Below are 19,935 nucleotides of genomic sequence, written 5' to 3'. Positions count from 1 at the left end.
AGGATGAGGAGATGAGCTGAAGACACGCTGGGCGGACAACTGCTTATCTGTGAGTGACTTTTTACGACTTCAGACTTTTTGTTTTACCTAAAAAAAAAAGAACCGTTTAATGCGATGGTATAATTCAGTTATAGTGGTCACTCTTTACTTGAAATGTAGCTCCGGGCTTCTTCATAAAGCAGAACGGAAGAAAAACATTTAATACACACGATAGTCATTGTAATCTTAGCAGTATTGGAACTTGAAGCCTAGACGTTGGATACAAGAGGAAGAAAAGGAAGATATAAATGTACATCAGGCTGCTGTTTGTCTCATGACTGAGATGTGAGAAAAGTTTATATTTCTCTAATCAATTATAATGTGGGCTGTCATATAGTCATCAAGGTTTTCATACATTTTGGTTGATTATTTTTTATTTAACATAAAGGAATGTGTGGAACAACAACTGCAATAGGCAGCTCAAAAACAACACAATAAGTTTTTCACATTTGAAGCAAAACAATAATTAAAAAAACATTGGAAATCGGATAATCATCACTTTGTCTTGTCTCCCTCAAGCCACATCAGAGTTACAGTAGTTATTTTGGGACGTTGCTAATTTATTATTAATTCATAAATATATCATTATTATTATTTTTACTATTTCTAATCGCTGTGACAAGTAATTGTGAGCTTTAATTTAATAGTTTCATCCAAACAGTCGCCATTCTCTGATTTCACGGCCTATATGACAGCTGAATAAGAAGAAGAAAGAGTTGAGTGTTTATTCTCATCGTTGTCTTGGCTCTGCAGAGGACAGCATCATGCTCGGTCTACTGCGCCCCCTACTGGCCGCCTGCTTGTACCTGCTGCTGCCCGGCGGACAGGGCTGGAGCCCCGGGTACAGCAACGGCTTTCACTACCAGGACATCAGCAACGGGAACGGAAAAGGAGAGAGTAGGTCCTCTGTTTGTCTGTGTGCGACTGAAATGGAGGGCAATGGAAGTTTGTCTCTGTTCGCTGTTTGTGGAATGTAACCAAGTGCATTTACTCAATTTCTCGTAATGTAGTCTGGTCATTTTGCACCTTTTACTCCATTACATTTATTTGATACCTTTAGTTACTTGTTCCTTTGCAGATTCAAATTGATAGCAGGGCTACAAAAGATAATCAACAAATAAATTATAGATTAAGCTACAAACAGTAGAATAAATAGTGTTAGAATAAAGTTGAAATGAGTTCCTTTACCAGCTGCAGCTTTACTGATGCTTACACTAATTGCATGCATCACTAATTATAATCCAGTTATATAATATGTTATATATAATAATATGCTAATATTTCTGTAGTTTTGATTAATTAAGATTCTGAATGAAGTACTTTTATGTGTAACAGACTATTTTCAGAATCAGAAATGATTTACTGCCAAGTATGTTTGCACATTCAAGAAAGTTTACCTGATGATTGGAGCATGATAATAAACACGATATAAATACATAATTCTTAAAAAGATATGAAAATGTACAATATAATATGATAAACAAACAAACAAAACATGTAAGAATACATGTATACTGTAGTTTTACTACTTTTACTGAAGTGAAAGAGCTGAATACTTCTTCCACCCCTGCGTGTGAGACACAGATGTTTCTTCATGTTTCATTTGTGTACATCACAACACCTGGACGTGTTGGCAGCAGACAGCTATAATTAATAGAGCCCAAACAGTCAACTGGTTCACGAAAACAAAGTCTGGTAGTCGTTGATGTGGTTTGTGTTGCAGTGAACCTGCAGTGAACCTGTGTGAGTAGGATGTCGAACAGTACTCTACGTCTACTTACCTCAGCTTAAATGAAGTGAACGCATGTGTATGTTGCTTGTTTTTTCGGTCAACGGCTTCGTTACAGTCCGTGTCACAGTTGTAAACGTAAACATTCCATTACGGTTTATTTCCTGTTGCAGTGTATGTGAATGACATAAACTGACAGGAAGTAAACATGAATTCAGGCTGTTAATGCATGCTATGTTTGGTGGTCGTTGTGGTGGAAAAAAATCTTTTTAACCTCTCTGTGAGAAATAATCACGAGGGAACTTCTTAAAGTATTAAAATCAAATTTAATGAACAGACACTTCAATCAAAATTCAGCTGAATGGATAGAGCTCTGTCCCCACGGATGGTTCGGAGGTCTAACCCAGATAAACAAAAAAAACAGTATATATGCACGTTATCTCGTCTCCTCTCCCTTCAACCCCCCCCCTGCAACCCTCGCAGATGTTGTCCGAAGAAGAACAACAAGGCCAGGTTCCCAGCCTTTTCGTCGGAAGAGGGTTAGGGTGGTATATGCAGGTTTAAGCGATACAAGTTATAACTAAAAGAAACATATGATAAATTTCCACCACAGTCGTACCAGTTTAGGTTCATGAAATATGGGTGAGTAGTATATGACTGAATACATCTAGTTTTAAGGATAAGTACAGGTGTAAATAATAATAATATTCACAACGGCTCTGTTCCATTTAGATTGGCCAGTGAGACTGTATTAATGTCGCTAGTTCCATGTAAGTGTGACAAGTTCAAATGTGCACGGTGAGGTCCGGGCAGCTGTGTAACGAGGCTGATTTTAACTGGGTTTTGATGCGAGTTCAAAATAACAACAACACTGTTTGCTAGAAATAGCGTTAACGAACAGTATTGTCCCACAATTCAGTGCAAAGCTGGATATTTTATACACATGCAATGGTACAGACAGCTCCAGAGATAAAAACAACAACAAACAAACAACAGAATTGGATTGTTTTGTGCACAGCAGCATGAGAGGACCTTCCCATGTTCTGAAGACAGACAACGTCTTTGCACACTGAGAGAGGCTCATTTATTGAATTGCAAGATGCAGATGTGTGTCATCACAGGCTTCAACATGGCTGCTTTGATTACAACATGAAATATTTTGAAAGGCGCTTTGCTTTCACTTAAAGAAGTGTAACCGGCAGTAGAATTCAAAAGCAGCTGACGTCCATTTGTGGTCGGTTTATTGTTGCTACAAAACTGTTAATTGTTTGTAAACAGAAAAACCAATGTGTTGTTTATGGTGTAGAATTGGTGTGCAATGAAAGTGGAAGACAGTTAAGACTTTTTTTTCACAGCAGACATTTTGACACACCATAGCAGGAAGAGCACAAGTGTTACTCATAACATTTTAAATATACATCCATATAGGATGTATTAGAATCCATCCGTGTATGTATTAGGTTCAGGGCCCTGCATCCTGTCTCACTGACATGGTTTACGGGGACCCCTAAAAGGATCAGAGCCATCATAAATGTTGTTTACAGCTATGCTTTAATTGCTGCTACTAGAATTTATAATGGCTGCTGTTAAAAAGCTTCATGATGGGATGGGTTAAACCATAAAATACGATTTATTTGCCAACCACATCCGATGCAGGTGCTCCATTACCCGACTATTTCAGTACTGCCTTTTCACAGAGAACAGATTAAAGGCACAGTTTAGAGAAATCTAGTTTAATTAATCCCATCAACACAAAACACAGAGAACAAATTCAGAATTAAACTGCTTAACTCATGTTGTATTTCTGGTGTTCGTGTCCTTGTCCAGTCTATTTCAACGGGGTTCGTCTCCACGTGGAATCCCCGCAGCTTTCGGTATCGGCCACCAGGGGGAGCAGTGTCACCCTCCCCTGCCACTTCCACTACGAGCCCGAGCTGAGCGCACCGCGCAGGACCAGGGTCAAGTGGTCCTGGTTGCCCGCCAACACCATCGGTGCCCCTGTTCCCCCCGAAGCCTTCACCAGGGAAACCGAGGTTATGGTCGCGATGGGCAACCGCCACCGCAGCTACGGCGGCTTCCGGGGCCGCGTGCGCTTGCGACGCTCGGCGCCGGGCGACATGTCGCTCGTGATCAATGAGCTGCAACTCAACGACACGGGGAGATACCGATGTGAGGTCATCGATGGCCTGGAGGACGAGAGTGTGACGGTGGAGCTGGAGCTGCGGGGTGAGCAATGTGTGTGTGTGTGTGTGTGTGTTGATGAGGGTGAAATGTTATGTGAGGACACTCAACTCATGGGTCAGTTTCTGTGCAGTGAAATTTAAAATGACTGAGGATGAGAGAGAGATTTACTGAAAAGTCTTGTGATGGTTCTGCTAAATAATTTTTTTGACTTGCATCTTGTACTTTCATGTTTACATACGATGTGGTAGCTGTTATGTGACCCGATAAAACAGCTTCGTCCTGGAGTTTATACAGTATAAAGTACTTGAAGCAGATTAGCACATAGCTGGATTAAGTCACTAGGAGGCCCAGGAGTAAAAATAATCTGTGGGCCCCCCATGGATGTATAATAAAAGCCTGATACAGCGCCGATTTCTTCCAGTGGCCAGTCGCAGTACTGCAGCTAGAACGTCCCCCTTGGCTCGTAAAGCATTTTCTGTCTGTAAAACCATCGAGATGAGACAATTTTTAAACCATGGAGGTTTCATGTTTGCAAAACAGAAAAGCTTTTTCTATACGTGCATCGTAAAGTCTTTATGTGTGAGAGAGAAACACTAATGCTCATGTGCAGTTGTGCTGCAAAGCAAACCAGAAAGCTTCACAACTTTTTAGACTTATTCACAGGGAATTTTCATTCAGATGTATGGGGGATATTTCCATGGTGGGCACCCTATTGACCACTTCTGTGTTGTAATTTGGTTAAACACAAATTTATTTTGGAATATGCACCATGTCAATTTTGACACAGGACCCCTCTACAAGTTGACAATGCAGGGCCCACCTCAACATTTCAGTTCTGCTAATGCTTATCACAGATGCATTCAGACACAACATCAACTGCATCTCTTAAATGCATCTCTCTAACCATCAGGTCGCCTGCCTGCATACTGCTCTGTATGACAGTAAAAATCAAACCATAATGCACTTCTCCTCCCTATATGTAGGCACGGTGTTCCCCTACTATTCTCAGAAAGGACGCTACCATTTTAACTTCTTTGGGGCCCAACAAGTGTGCCAGGACCAGGAGGCCACTCTGGCTACATTCGAGCAGCTCTTCTCAGCGTGGGAGGACGGTTTGGACTGGTGCAACGCTGGCTGGTTGGCCGACGGCACGGTGCAGTATCCAATCACAGCCCCGCGTGACGGCTGCGGCGGCATGGACTTAGCTCCCGGTTTGCGCAGCTACGGACAACGGCATCGCCTCCTCTACCGCTATGATGCTTTCTGCTTCTCCGCCTCTGTCAAGGGTCAGTATAAGTGTGTGTGTGTGTGTGTGTGTGTGTGTGTGTGTGTGATGAAGAATAAATATATCCTCACTTATGACTCTCTCCTTCGTTAGGGACTGTGTACTTCTTAAAGCACCCGATCAAGCTCAACTTCACAGAAGCGGTCCAGGCTTGTGCCAGTGATGGAAGTCAAATTGCCAAAGTGGGCCAGATGTACGCCGCCTGGAGGCTGATGGGATTGGATCGGTGTGACGCCGGATGGTTGTCCGATGGGAGTGTCCGTTATCCCATCACAAAGGCCCGGGCTAACTGCGGCCCACCAGAACCAGGGGTGCGTAGTTTTGGGTTCCCCCCTCTGTACCGGAAATTTGGCGTCTACTGTTATCGGTAGACGCTTCGGCTCAACACAAGACACAAACACACCGTTCGAAACAGCGCACCGGTTCAAAGCTCTGCTTGAGAGGTTAGCATTAGCTTGTAGCCTGAGAGCAAATGAGCAGTTAGCCAGTTTGTTCATTTGGGAGCTATTATGATATTTTGAGGCCATTTGGGTCAATCGCATTCCACCTCCGTAAGACTGTAACTAATCAGCAGCCTATTGAACTTAACTTCCAGTCAACAACTAAGTGCACCCATCATGTGATGCCACTTGTATTCAAACAAAATGACTATACTTTATGGCCAGAAGTATGTGGGCACGCGGACATTTCACCCGCGTCTCATTCCAAAACCATTAATGTGCTGCTACAACAGCCTCCACACAGGCTTGCTGCAAGATTTAGGAACCAGTCCGCAGGAATTTGCCCTCATTCAGTCACAGCAGCATGAGATGATGCAGCGATGAGGCCTGGTTTACTCTCGGCTTTGCAGTTCAACCTGAAGGTGTTGAGGTCAGGGCTCTCTGTGGGCCTGTCAAGTTCCTCCACACCAAACTGTGAATTTGTACACGGGGTTGTTGTCATGTTGAAATAGTAAAGGAAAACTGTTGGAAGCACGTCATTGTCTGGAATACGTACGTACCTTAATTGGACCACATTAATATTGCATAGACAGCGGTGTCCACATATTATTGGCCATATAGTGTTTAATGTCTCAACCACAACAGCATCCTGCAGGAAAAGAGAACATCTTTCCATAGTTTGTGTGTAGATTCAGTTATTTTTCCTGCACATTTTCCTCACAGATCAAATCAAGCTAATTGTGCTTTAAATAATTTTGCAGCTGTTTTTAAATTGTTTTTATTCACACATGATTAATGATTAATGATTAATTTCTCTTTAAGAAAAATCTCACTATTCAAATGAAACCACTGTTCTCCAACCATACCTCAGTCCCTCATCTACCATGTATTTATTCAGCAATTACTTTGTCTGTTTTGTTTTGCCTTGCTAAGGGGCACTTTGATGGTTGAGGAAGTGGAGAGTGTTTCTCATTATGTTCCTGTCAGATCTTTCCAACTGGTCCACGATTGTCCTCTCACTAACTGTATGTAACTGTTTCTGTCTTTCTAACACTGTGAAATATACTGGAGTCTTTGCTTGTCTCCTTAAATGTCTGTGTATCCCGTGTTATAAAGTATAATGCATCTCTTTTTCATTTTTCTGGGTGACTAAGAGTAGTGCTCTGCGATGAAAGCAGAAGTAATGAGTGAGTATCTGTATTGTTGTAATATTTAAACTACCTTGTTTACATCCATTGTGGAAGGAGAAAAACTGTTTCATTCTGACATGTATCTGCTTTTTTGTGTTTTTTTTTCATTACATATGTCTACGCATTTATACTATTTTCTACAAATTAATAAAAACATTACTGTAACAAAGTTTTCATGTGAGACACATTTGTTGAAATCAGGTGATTTAGGAAAACTAAAATTTAAACTTCAAAGATGCCCCTTGAATCGCTGGATTCATAGCTACGACACACTCCGATGTTTTCGGTGGTTTTCATACACCTCCTCTGGTTGGTGTTGCTTTCAAGGTGCGATACAGTTTCACTTTCAGTCCAAACAGGAATGCCAGGGTAGAGAGGTGAGATGGGTTACTGACCCACACAAAACAGCCACTGTATGTAAACAGCGTCGCTCTGTCTGCCTGCGCGATGCACTTTTAGATGAGTGGGGTCAAACACGTTGCTACACCCTCCTGCATCCGGGTGTGAACAGAAGTCCTAGTGATTATATGGCCGGCAGGTCCTATTTACACCTGCTGGTCAAACATCAGTGGACCCACACACATAAACACACACAGGGATTACACGCCCAAACACAAACACACACACGGATTAATGTACACACCGCATAGATGCATTCATATACTTATATACATACAGGGCTACACACACACCCAGAGCAGCTCTGTTTGCGGTGACTGAAGTGATGAAGGTAGAGGCTGTAGGCGCAGATAAAGGCACTATTTACTGTGTGTTTTTTCACGGTTGGGTTCCACAGGAAGGTAAAAACAAACTAAATGCCGGGTTTGTTCCCCTGGCACGGAGAGTTCACCTTAAATTCAACAGCTCCAGGGAAAAGATGATGTTTCCAGAAAATCTCAGTGCGTGATTTCCACGAGTTAGATCGTACAGTTCCTTAATATGAAATTGCAATGATTCCTGGGTAAAGAAGTGACAGTTTTGCACACTAGGACACTCATTCCACAGAGACGGATGATTCCAAGTTTTATTTGGTACAGCACACTGTATGTTCACATGAGCATTCAGGGTCTGAACAAAGTCACAACAGGCGTTTCTGTGTGCAACGTTAAACATATTTTGGTTTATTTGTCAAGAGATGATTCGGTTTATTGAAGAATCAAAACACTGATACACAGCCTCACTGATTTGCCTCAACTGTCCGCCACATAATCTCTCAAATGTTGGCCTCCTGTTGAAATTTGAGCTTACGCTCTAATGTGATAGTAAAATAATTCCAGCACACACCAGGAGCATCCAAGTCGAATTTGTTGATATCTGTTGTGTGTACAAAATGTGCAAACTTTGAACAAGCTAGGTGTTTCACTTTGTGGCGCTCACTCATCCACTTTCATATTCTGTAGCGTGTTCTCTGAATTGTGTGTGCGTGTCCATGATAGTACCAGTTTGACTGTGTGTGTGTGTGTGGTAACTCTTTTAGTGTTTATGAGTTGTTCTGTGAGAAATCAGATACGGACTAAAGTACTGTATCTGCTCTCAGAGTTGAAAAGCAAATCTTGACCTTTTTAAAAGGTCATGGTCAACATTTCGTATCCGCCACCTCCACCTTCTCTATCGTCTTTCTCGTCATGTTTATAATAATTTCTACTGCTCTCACAGCTTCTATTCCCTAAAATTGTATAATTTCTCAAGTTTTAAGAAGTACATTTCTGTTGATAAAACCCTATTGCATGAAACACACACCAGAAACCTCCACAAAGTTGTTTGAGGCTCAAAATCACATAAGTAACTCATAACTGTAACCTACCATTGAATTAAACCAACAAATCAACAGGGTGGATGATGAATTAATCAAACAAACAATTAAATTGTCCGTCTCTGCGTTGGTTATTGACAGATCCTGCTGTTCAGAGAATTGTAGAGAGAATATTTACAGTGAGAAACTTCATTCATTTAGCAAACACTGAATCTCATAAAAGCATGATTCTTGCTGACAGACACCGTTGATTGCTCTTGAGAAGTCACAAACCCTAACCTGCAAAACTGGGTGTGGCAGAAAAGCCAGCAACTTCAGCATCAAACTGTAGATCTGACTTGTTTCTCAGTACGGGTTGATTGGCATGTGCCAGCTACAGATGAGGATTGTTTCTTTTTTCATGTTTACGGTGCACTGGATTCAAATGATTAGCACAGAAGTGACTGAAGACTCCCAAAAGTGCATGAGTGCTGATTATTTCAATCCAGGTCTGTTGCACTGACTTTAATCACATCTTGAACTTGGATTTCTATATTCATCATCGATTGGAACAGCACAATCATTTCAGTATTTCTGATACTGCCGCGGTGTTGCTGCACAGTGGCTCTCAAGCTTGAGGTTGTGACAAGATTATTTGGGGTCTTGAAATATGGCGATACATTTCACCAATGTATCGGCAGGTTTTTCCCCCTTACAAAACCTGACTTCATTCTCCGTATTGTAGGTTAAGAGGTGCTCATTGCTGTATTTTAAGGGGTCACAACCAAAACGGTTTGAGAATCACTGTCTCCGCCTTCACCGTAAGAAACAGTTTTGTCTCGCCAGGCTGAAGCACACAAATAAAGTCCTTAGAGACCGAATAAAAGTAATAAAAACTACTGAGAAACACCCTACACCCTACAAATATAGCAAAAGTTTGCGTGACAATGTGTTTGACTTCAGAGAATCCAGCTGCAATCGAAAACACTTTTATTTTATTGGGCTGATTTGGACTGTGTGTGTGTCACTCTAAAGCCTCTTACTATTTCATCTACCTTACTTTGTGTGCAGTGCTGGCAACCGATTGCAGAAAAATGTGCAATGAGATAATGCTCCCCAATACTAGATCACGGCTATAAATTAGACAGTATAAATACATAGAAAAAACTGCCTTCAGAAGGTGCAGGGTGACACTCAAAGATCCAAATCATCAGTCAATTACACTATCACTGTCTAAATGTGCTTTAGTGTGTGTGTGTGTGTGTGTGTGTGTGTGTAAATACATGGTGGGGAATATTATCTTTTTGGTCCGTCATTTGCATTGGTGTCCATGCTTCGTTACAAGAGGGGGTCCTTTGTGGCTCTCTGTTCTATGTCCTTTTCATTCCTGCTCAGTGCAGCTTCCTCTGTTCCTGTTGGCTGCTGACTCCTTTACTTCTTCTCCTGAGGGATCTTTTGTGTAGCCGGTTACTGTTGGCGCCAGCTGGGAGGGGGGAGAAAAAGGTACGCATACTGATGACATCATGTCAACATGAGTTGCCATTAGACGTATAAATCACCCTGAATTTGTAATTGCAAATTTATGTTTGTTTGCAAGGTTTAAATCTCTTTCATGAATGAAGTGGATTAAAAACAAGCACTTGGATGCCCAGGTAACCTAGGGGTTTAAGGCATCAACAATGTGCAACGTCCTCCGTTTGAGTTCAACCAGGGACCTTTGTTGCAGCCCAACCTCATGCTGCTGTGGCCAATCAGTTTACTGGTCAATCAGATCGGAAGATGCCCACGTGAGGAAACATGAATGACCAAAACACATTGGACTGTAACTTTGGTCACTCACTCGCTTTGATAGGCCTCGCATCCTGATCTGTTATTTAAAGTGAATATATTTTGATCTGTTGATACGGACAGACGTTAAATTCAGCTCATGGAAACACGCATTTATCTTGTATTTAATATGTGAAAAAAGTGACTTTTGAACTCTGTTGACCACATTTTTGCTATATCAAGCGGCATTTGTGCCAAAAATAGACCTCACTTTTTTTTGCTTCTGGTCCAACTTTGTTTTGGTTGTCTTTTGCTGAAGCTGCCAACGCGGCTGTTAACTGAGCTACACTTTCATGTTGTTGTTTTAACACAAACATTTTTTAATTATTGATGGTAAATCCATATGTCAGCATTTCCCTGCAAGCCTACCTTCTGTACATTCCACTTGTGGCTCCTCCCACTGTCCGTCTGGCATGCAGCGTATGACGGGCAGGTGGCGCTGCGTGTAGCCTGCGTCACACTGGTAGCGGACTATAGAGTTGGCGGGGTAGCGCTCTCTGCCGCTGCCCATCGGCCGCCCGTGCTGCACCTCAGGAGGAGCTCCGCACATGGCTGAAAAAAGAAAACCGACAAACATATAGTGACAGTTGCAGCTTGTCAAGGTTGCTGGTTGTTTTTTAGTTATCCAACTGTTTCACATCCCAAACTAATTTTCCTTCTAGAAAGAATTCCCAGAATCACTTCTTGGCCAGACACATATTACCACCCAGTAAGCTTACCAGGTCCGGTCTTGCAGGTGAAGGGAAGGTGGTAGTTGCAGGGCACGTCATTCCACTGTCCGCCCTCGTGCCAGATCATCACCACACAATCCTCCTCAGAGTTGAAGTAGTTATCTGGCTGGTTGGGCCTCCAGTTCTCGAATGTCTAAGGAAGGTAAAAAGACAAATCAATGAATCCATAAACATGATAAAATGATGTAGATAGTTGTTAAGCAATCAAACTTACTAGAGGACTGCTGTCTGTCCAGCGGAACTCATTTTGCACATCTTTGTCATTGAGTCCAATCCACTGGTAGTCCTGGCCATTGGCTGCATCGCAAAGAAAAATAGATTTTAGCTTTCAAACCAGTTATACAGCACACGTCTTCTGTTATAGTATGCTTGCATCCAATGCAATGTCAATGTTCAAATGTCCGAAGTAGTAACAAGATGTTTTATCCCCCCGAGGAACAGGGGCTCAGAATCAAAAAGGTCCTGGATCGGCTGTCTATGGCGCATTCGTCATCATCACACCAATACTCGACCTTTTCAATTTTCTTTTTATCTCTTTCTCCCCAAATTTGAAAGATCAATAACCCTTTCTCCGTTTACTTATATTACACAGCTACTCACAGTTGACAAACTGCTGCTCCTCCTGGGAGCCAATGCTAACCAGGTGGGCGTTGACCTCCTGACAGCGTTGCTCAGCCTCAGACCAGGTATCTCTCTCAGCAAAGTGGAGGTAACAGCTGCCCATGAACTCCAACCAGCCCTCAGCACAGCCCTGCACAGCTACACATCAAGACACATTTTGACAAAAGCATGAAAAATGATGAAAGATATTTATATATTAGTATCCAACACAAGCTAAATGGCATTAAAACAAAATAATGTGATGTCTGATATGGTAGTTTGGTGACTCACGTGTTGAGCAGTCTTTACCAGTGAAACCAGGAGGACACTGACACATAGCGAGCTCCTCCTGCACAGAGCAGGATCCTGAACCGCAGGGGTTTGGATCACAGGGGTCGACAATTGCTATAATATGGATAATGTGAATATGGTAGGTTTATTTTTGCCTTAGGAAACAGTATTATATCAGCAGAATTACAGCAAAGTAAACAGCTAAACCACATACCTTCCACTACTTCAGGCTGCTCCACTACAGCAGGGGTTGCTAATGACACTGACGGTGCTGTGGTTGGGCTGGTGTAGGCTGCATCTGGAGTCACTACATACACTGTAGGTCCAGCACGGCTTTCCTGACCCTCCTCCCCGAGTCCTGATTGGCCGAGACTGGCAATGTACTCAGTGTAAGTCACCTTCGATCCCGGCGGTAAGGTGACAGAAAGCTTCTCAGCGTTCGTTTTTTTATCAGGGGCTCCGCTTCCTGAGAAATGCAAGCTTTGGTCCAAAGTGCCACTGAATTCATGATGGATCCCTGACCCACTTCCTTCCCCACTGACCTCCACCACCCCACGGCCCTGCTCAGGGTAGCGCATCGGTGGTGGGAAGGTCACCACCATCATTTCATTGTATGTTAGGGAGCTGACATCACCGCGATGCAGGATAAAGTCCCCAGAGGCAGAGCCTGAGACACCAGATGGAAAACCAGATGGAAAACCACTTGGAAAGCCGCTGTGGAACCCGGATCCAAAGGGGTGATATCCAGACACCTCCTGCTCACCAGACGGCTGGACTGTCAGGTCAACGGCACTGTGGTCAACAAATGAGATGCCAGAAAATTCACCGGAGCCCGACCCGGACATACGTCCAGATCCGGAGGTACTTGATTCCAAGAAAGACCCGCTGGTATCAATGCCTCCCTGGCCTAACTCCTGCTCAGTGGGTTTTTGGTGAGTCTTCGACACCTCCTCCATCTTCCCATCCACCATGATGATTATAGAGTCTCCGCCACTACCACTGATGTCCCCACTTCCACTGATAAAACCTGATCCAGATACACTGAAGCCAGAGTGTTGAGTGTCAAACCCGTCCCCAGATCCAGATGCACTACCCAGTTCGCCAGATGTGACGATGACAGCACTTCCCCCTTCCGCCTCCTGCGGGCCTCCAGAGGCGGACTGATCTCCGGAGAAGACGTCCGTGCTTCCGCTGAAGATGACGTTCTGTCCCGAGCCGGAGGCGTCACCACTGGTACCGGAGGTCCCGGACTCCCCTGAGATCTCCCCGCTGGCTGAATGATCAGCTGAACCAGAGCCGGACACATCAACAGGGCCTGGAGGTAAAATGGCTTTCACTAGGGAAAATATTAAGAAGATTTAAGAGTCTATTAGATTCTTTATTTCTTATGTCCTTGTGTTTAGCTTTATTGAAATCTTATGTATATCTGTGGCCTTTTCATTCACACAGTTTTTCCTTTTGTCTTACCAGTTAGAGCAACTTGCTGAGTTGTCATGGTTGTCTTGTTGATAAACTCCTCGATTTCAGTAATATTTACATGGGTTTCAGTTTCATTGTATTCTCCAGTAGTTTCAACTAAAAAGAGATGATGAAGATGCATATAAATATCAATGATAATATTACACAAACAAAACTAAAAAACATTATTTGAGATAATAATCAGGACCATGTATTTTGAGAAATATTAAAATTGTAAGGTAATGACATGGACCTAGGAGAACAGCTTTTATCCATCTGTCTCACCTGTGGGAGCAAAGTAATCAACTGTGACTGTTATCTTGTTGATGACATCCACCGTCACGATTGTCAGATTCACACTGGTTTCATTTTCAAAGTGAAAAACTTCAGCTGGAAAAAAAGAGAAGTTTTAATAAATGGCAATAACAACTTATGTTGGTGAATTTGGCTGCAAGGAGTGCTGTTAAGGAGACTTTGTTATTTAGGCGAGTTCATTATCTTCCTTTAAAATCAAAATGTAACCACACCTTCACTACCTTTAAAACAGTAGGCGTCGTAGCGTGAGTGCTCATCAGGAAATCCTGTCTGGTTGGGGAAGGCGTAGATAATGTGGACCCCGACCTGACCGCCTCCACAGTGGGACCTGGGGGTTGTGATGGGGTAGCGGACACTGCGGTCCATCAACCAGCCTGGACGGCACTTGTCAAGCCCTTGGTTCCAGGCAGCAAACAGCTGCCCAGTGGTGGCCAAGGTGGTGTTGAGTTTCTGACAGTGCTGCACAGCTTCCTCATAGGAGAAGCTGTCATAGTCACTGGTGAAGAAGACCTCACCTGGAGGAAGCATTCACAAACATTCAGAGGAGCTCAAACATGCCAGATACAATAGCTAGGTAGGTATTTACTATATTACTATATTTAAGTGATTGGGCTCATCACCTTGCAGACGTTCCACATAACAAAATACATCGTAATGTTCGCTAGCTGGTCTCAGGCCGTAGGATCTGACTCCTGGGAGGTGTGGCAGATTACCAGCACAGTTATCTCTGGGTGACACGATGGGGTACCTGAGCATAAAAGAGGATATTGGTTAAATATATTAAAGCTTTGCTTTTCCACAATAGTCCATCCAGGACTCACAATATATTGGTCTATCTCCTGAAACACAGGCTTTATGTTTACCTGACAGTCTGGTCGCGGAGCCAGCCAGCATCACATTGGTGCAGGCCTTTCTCGAAGGCTGCCTGCAGCTGCAGGTGGCTGGCGATGACCGCCCCGACACTCTGGCAGGCCTGCTGAGCCTCCACAAAGGTCAGAGTGTACCGACCGGTGATGGGTCGGTAGTGGAACACCACACCTGGGACATGAGAGGGAGGGAAGAAAAGAAACACAATAGGACTGAAGGTAAAAAATCTCATTTGATTCTTATTTAAGCTTTGCCTACTTTGTTACCACCCATCTTTATTTTGCTGATGATGCTTTTTCCCCCCACAGATGCAGTTTGTGGTCATTTATTCATAGTTCTAAATTTAACAAAAACATACACATGGGGAAAGTACTAAATATAACAGTGCTGATAGTTGGATCCTGCTGCTGGAATGCTTGGATGTAGTTTTGTTAGGGTATTGCCTACTTTTGCAACCTGAATAGCTAACAGAAATATTGTTTTTTGAGTTAGGCATCTCCAATAATATTGGAATGGGTCAACATAGCATAAAAGTTGCAGCCGAGTTTTGTCTTTTGTGTCATCAAAGGCATGGATTTCCACAGATACTTTAATTTTGGGAGGAGGTGAAGGTTCAGCCTTCTAGATTTCAGTTGTCAGGATTTGATATCGACCAAGTACACAAGCAACTTACCTGTGGGAGCCATGGCAGCATCTACGTCTGTCACACTGGGCGGGGCAGGCAGTGGGGTGAAGGTGTCGACTTCTCTACGCTTGATCTCCTCTCCCGCAGGTGAGGGGGTGAGACTCGGGTACATCCCAGGGGCGGTTGTCATGTGGATGATGTCTGGGAAAGATGGAGTCCTGACGGGCACGACACCGACATCCTCACCAGCTGAGGAGACAAGATTGCATAATTCCTTGATAGAATCGACAGTTTTAGGGAAGAAATCAACCCATAAAATAGAGTTAATACCAAACAGATATGAGTTAAGATGTCAACAAAGAAGCTCCCAGAACACTTATCAAGTATCTCCTGGTAGATTTGTTTTCCTCAAATCTCCAGGAAGGATTTACCTTGGAAGCAGACAGCATCGTAGTGAGAGTCAGGGTAGGGGTATCCTGTCTGGTTGGGGAACAGGTAGACGGTTCTCACTCCGATGAGCCCCCCTCCACACTGAGGCCTGGCGATGTTGATGGGGTAGCGTACACTCCTGTCCGCCAGCCAGCCAGCGTTACACACATCCATGCCACCCTTCCAGGCCAGGTAAAGCTCCCCGGTGGTGGCAAGTCTGGCACCGAGTTTGGCACACTGATCTCCTGCTTCGTAGAAGCTAAACTTCTCTACAGACATGGAGTAGAAGACCCTGCCTGGGAGGAGAGTGGAGAGCAGAAGGGAGATAAACACGTTGACATGACTAGTCCACCATCCTGTCTACGCTACAGAGGTTTCATATGTCAGGTAGCTTTGGTACCCTTGTTAGATAAATGTACCTGACAGCTTCTCAGCAAAACAGTACACGTCGTAGGTCTCGTTGACATCTCTCACACCATACGTTCTCACGCCGGGGAAGTCCTCCTTGTCTCCAAAGCAACGCTCCCGCGGCTCATGGATGGGGTACCTTGAAAGGTCAAAACGTTGGTCAGCAGATGGACTTACATGAAAAGTCAGTAACAGCCTCAGTTCTTTTACTATGTTATTTATTGTGAGTCTGTTGATACGTAAAATACAATTTTTTGTTTTATAGCCTATTATTGAAAATAAATCTCACCCAGATTCGAACTAGCCAAATGAACTACGGCTTGTGAAAGCCCTCTTAAGCATACCTTGTCTTTGACTGCTGATGTGTTACTCAATGGACATTTAACAACAAAAAAGACCTCGGGTTTGAATCTGTGAGTCAGCATGTAATTTCCTCTTTGTTTCTGTATGGCCTTTCTCTGTGTGTTTTGATTTCTTCCCACAGTCTAAAGACACTCAGGTTTGATGAATTAGAAACCCTAAATTTCCCGTAGGTGTGGCCGTAAAGTTGTTTGATGGCGACCTGTCCATAGTGATCAGTATAAGCAGATTAGAGTAACACTACCTGACAGTCTGGTCAGAGAGCCATCCGGCATCGCACTGATGGTATCCGTCATCGTAAGCGGCCTGCAGCTGGGCTGCAGTGGCGATGGTTGCACTGTTCTGGATGCAGGCTGCCTTCGCCTTCTCAAACGTCAGGGTGTAGCGGGTGGAGATGGCTCGGTAGTGGAACACAATACCTGTGAGGTACGGAGAGCGAGCCGGAGACATAAGAAATGTGATGAAATATCTTTGAAGTCATTATGCCAATTTCGATGAGCTCTTTTCAACATTTGTGCTTGAATTTCGTCTGACCTCTATGAGCTTGATGAACCAGTGTGCCGTTACAACTCAGACCGATTTATGCCATGGACACTGGTTTATACCCAACCAAAAACCAAACGGAGGCGGAGAGTTAAACCTGCAGCCAACGATATGATTTCCGCAATTTCAAAAGGACTTGATCTGCTTTTTTGACAGGTTTTCTCCTAGTGTACATGAGCATTGTTTGAACCTTTTTCATCCTGTAAATCTTTAGTTTGAGCCTTTGAACCTTTGACACAGAACTGCAGGGTCTAAGTTCTATAAACAGAAGCTTGCCATGTGGTGAGTGGATAATGACTTTAATACCGTAGTGAAGTAAATTGAATGAAACATGTTTCTGTGGCGTACCCTGAACCCGGATGTCCACAGAGTCATAGTTGTCCTCAATGCCATGCATCACCTCGCAGCGGTAGGTGCCAGAATCTTTGGACCTCAGTTCTGTTATCTCCAAGGTGGCGTCAGTGGACACCAGCGGGTAGTTGATCATCGTCACTCTGTCCAAATACTCTGTCTCCACTTGAACTTTTCCCTCAGACGCCACCAGGATCGTGGTGACTTTCTCCTTGGTGACGTATGTCCATTTGATGCGGTGGGAGAGCGGGGCGAGGGTCGGGGCTCCGGGGTCATTGACTGTGTTGTCCTGGAAGTAACAGGGCACCACTACCTTGCTGCCCAGCAGAGGACGGAGAGGCATCTCCATAGGGATGCTGACACGCAGAGTGCCATCCAATTCTACGGTAAAGATAGGTCAGGATGTTAGTCTTTGTATTCTTTAATGAAGATACAACCTAATGATAATAATACATTTACAAACTGCTTTACTTTTTTTATTGTTTTATACTGCTTGTCACTTTTTGGGGAAATGTTACATCTCTAGAAATGATTAGGAAAATAATTTGAGGTTGGTTAAAAAGAGACTAAAAGTGAGGTAAGAATAGAACAAAAATAGCCAAATAAATAAATCTGATTTGGCCAATACATCAGCAGCATATTTAATTAGGTTAGAACAAACTAAATGTCTGGAGACACGTATTTAATTTGTGTACTATGACTGTGAAGATAAGAAGCCATCTGACTAAACCACACTTACCGTCATGGTTTTCAAGCTCAAACAATACTGTTGCCGAGATGAGGGGCAAGGACACACACAGCAGAAGCAGGGGGGTCATGATTACCTGAAAAACAACCAAAAGGACGACACTGATATCAAATTTGTGTGGACGATATGATGCATGACAGAAAGGACGGGCAGAGCTCAAAGTTACAAAAACCATTTAAAATGTATCGTCATATTTGGCCTTTTCAACCCATACATAACTTACTGATCAGACGGCTAAGTATAGAGGGATTACAAACAGGAAAACGTCTTAATGAGAGATGCTGCACTGAATGAACAGAGAAGCAAGTGTTAGAATGAATCAGTGGGTTTATTATAATTTCCTCTGCTCCTGAATGCCACTGTGTTTTTTCCCTAACTCCTGTACGCTTCCATTCATATTCCATACGATCCAGGATACGCAGTGCATTTGGTTATTACGTCAGCGTCGTTGGCTAAAATGGAAAGCGGACGTCAGGAGTCTCTGTCATTTGGAAATACCATACATGCTTGTTGAGGAATGAAAGCCCCTCTGTCTCTGGGCACAGGAAATGTCTTTAGTGCTAAAATTAGGCTCAGGGCTGAGAGGGACAAATGAACCTCACTAACTGTTCTTTCTTTGTCTCTATGTCTGCGTGCATACGGAGTATTTATAGTATCTGTGCATGTATGAAAATATAATCTGCTGCTCAAACTGTTCTCAGTATCTCAAGTATTTCTGGGTAGAAGCAGAGAGTTTGTTTTTCCCATGCTATAAGCCAAATATCCCGCGGGAAAACTGCTGTGAAGTTTGAAATTATTTGTGCTTTTATGAAGTTGAGTTCCTTTTTAGTTACGTTAGTGTCATTACTCTTGGGAGAGAAAAGTCGGTTGGCCCATCACTTTGGTCCAGACTTAAATAGTTTCATAACTACTTCAATGCCATTTTAAGCCAGTATTGATGGGGTGCAGAGGATGAAGAATAAGGGGATCCTCTAACTTTTCCTCTGTTAACCTTCTATCATCAGGTCAAAATTGAAATTTGTCAAATATTTTGGTTTATGACCAAATTCCTGCAAAACTAATGACATTCCCATCAATCTCAGCTGTACTTATTGTGCTTACTGCTAATTCTAGCACGCCGATATGCTAAACTTAGACGGTGAACATCACTCTTGCTATACATCAGTTTGTTGTCATTGCTGTTGTCATTTAACTCAACGCTCCACTGGCTGCATGGCTTAGTCTTGCTTTCTTTTTCTGTTTTCTGTAAATTATAAATTGATTTACCTCCTACGATCAAATGTTGCTTTTTAGGGTAAAACAAACTGTTTTTTCATCTATATCTTTTTGAGACAAAAGTCAAATTTGACCTTAATTAAATAGAGTTCACCAACTGGCTACTTCGGTCAGCTCTGCTATCACAAACCCACATCTGTCAAACACTGATTACCACATTGCTTATTTTCTCTCAGCATTCCACTGCTGTGACACCGTTGAGAGTCCCAACTGAACCCTCATTGTGCTGCATTCATTGCTAGAACACATTCAGTTAATTTCTAAACAGCCACACAGTGTCGTTTACAACCAATAAACCTGCAGCTCACAGTAGCTGACCTGAGGTTGGCAGCCTGGTGAAAGGCTAAAAAAGAGTTTTTTAAGTTCAACTGACTCAGCATATAAACCAAGATCATATTCACTGTAACACACTGGTAGACTATGAATACTGTTTGTCTGTGTGTGCAAACTGCATGAATGTCTGTGTGTGTGTGTGTGTGTGTGTGTGTGTGTGTGTGTGTGTGTGTGT

The 19,935-nt window shown here is 43.2% G+C and overlaps 2 protein-coding genes across 2 annotated transcripts in view; one reads left to right on the top strand and one right to left on the bottom strand.

Moving 5' to 3' along the window:
* Positions 1–7,000, top strand: hapln3 (hyaluronan and proteoglycan link protein 3). The gene is made up of 5 exons (XM_031865623.1): positions 1–49; positions 793–936; positions 3,596–3,994; positions 4,936–5,238; positions 5,331–7,000. The coding sequence occupies exons 2-5, from the start codon at positions 804–806 to the stop codon at positions 5,606–5,608; spliced, it is 1,113 nt and encodes a 370-aa protein (XP_031721483.1). The 5' UTR covers positions 1–49; positions 793–803; the 3' UTR covers positions 5,609–7,000.
* Positions 7,001–7,977: 977 nt separating this feature from the next.
* The window catches only part of acanb (aggrecan b), a 15,667-nt gene continuing 3,709 nt past the window's right edge, over positions 7,978–19,935 (bottom strand). The window contains exons 2-19 of the mRNA XM_031868418.1: positions 18,144–18,228; positions 17,402–17,785; positions 16,755–16,929; positions 16,162–16,289; positions 15,745–16,038; positions 15,362–15,562; positions 14,685–14,859; positions 14,442–14,569; positions 14,034–14,336; positions 13,792–13,896; positions 13,516–13,623; positions 12,263–13,384; positions 12,049–12,162; positions 11,758–11,916; positions 11,372–11,454; positions 11,146–11,290; positions 10,796–10,978; positions 7,978–10,082 (exon numbers count right to left, since the gene is read on the bottom strand). Coding sequence (XP_031724278.1) covers positions 9,991–10,082; positions 10,796–10,978; positions 11,146–11,290; positions 11,372–11,454; positions 11,758–11,916; positions 12,049–12,162; positions 12,263–13,384; positions 13,516–13,623; positions 13,792–13,896; positions 14,034–14,336; positions 14,442–14,569; positions 14,685–14,859; positions 15,362–15,562; positions 15,745–16,038; positions 16,162–16,289; positions 16,755–16,929; positions 17,402–17,785; positions 18,144–18,222 — 3,978 coding nt within the window. The 5' untranslated portion in view covers positions 18,223–18,228 and the 3' untranslated portion in view covers positions 7,978–9,990. The remainder of the gene's footprint in view (positions 10,083–10,795; positions 10,979–11,145; positions 11,291–11,371; positions 11,455–11,757; positions 11,917–12,048; positions 12,163–12,262; positions 13,385–13,515; positions 13,624–13,791; positions 13,897–14,033; positions 14,337–14,441; positions 14,570–14,684; positions 14,860–15,361; positions 15,563–15,744; positions 16,039–16,161; positions 16,290–16,754; positions 16,930–17,401; positions 17,786–18,143; positions 18,229–19,935) is intronic.

This window comes from Anarrhichthys ocellatus, unplaced genomic scaffold, assembly GCF_004355925.1.
Source record: "Anarrhichthys ocellatus isolate YVR2014 unplaced genomic scaffold, GSC_Weel_1.0 scaffold2, whole genome shotgun sequence".
NCBI classification, from domain to species: Eukaryota; Metazoa; Chordata; class Actinopteri; order Perciformes; family Anarhichadidae; genus Anarrhichthys; species Anarrhichthys ocellatus.
The sequence above is the reverse complement of the archived record's forward strand: the minus strand, read 5'-3'. Positions and strand labels throughout refer to the sequence as shown.

Excerpts from the sequence above, each read along its gene's own strand:
- hapln3 (XM_031865623.1), top strand. The coding sequence starts at position 804 with ATGCTCGGTCTACTGCGCCCCCTACTGGCCGCCTGCTTGTACCTGCTG. Across the intron at positions 3,995-4,935 it reads GGTGGAGCTGGAGCTGCGGG|GCACGGTGTTCCCCTACTAT; the intron begins GTGAGCAATGTG and ends CCCTATATGTAG. Across the intron at positions 5,239-5,330 it reads CTTCTCCGCCTCTGTCAAGG|GGACTGTGTACTTCTTAAAG; the intron begins GTCAGTATAAGT and ends CTCCTTCGTTAG.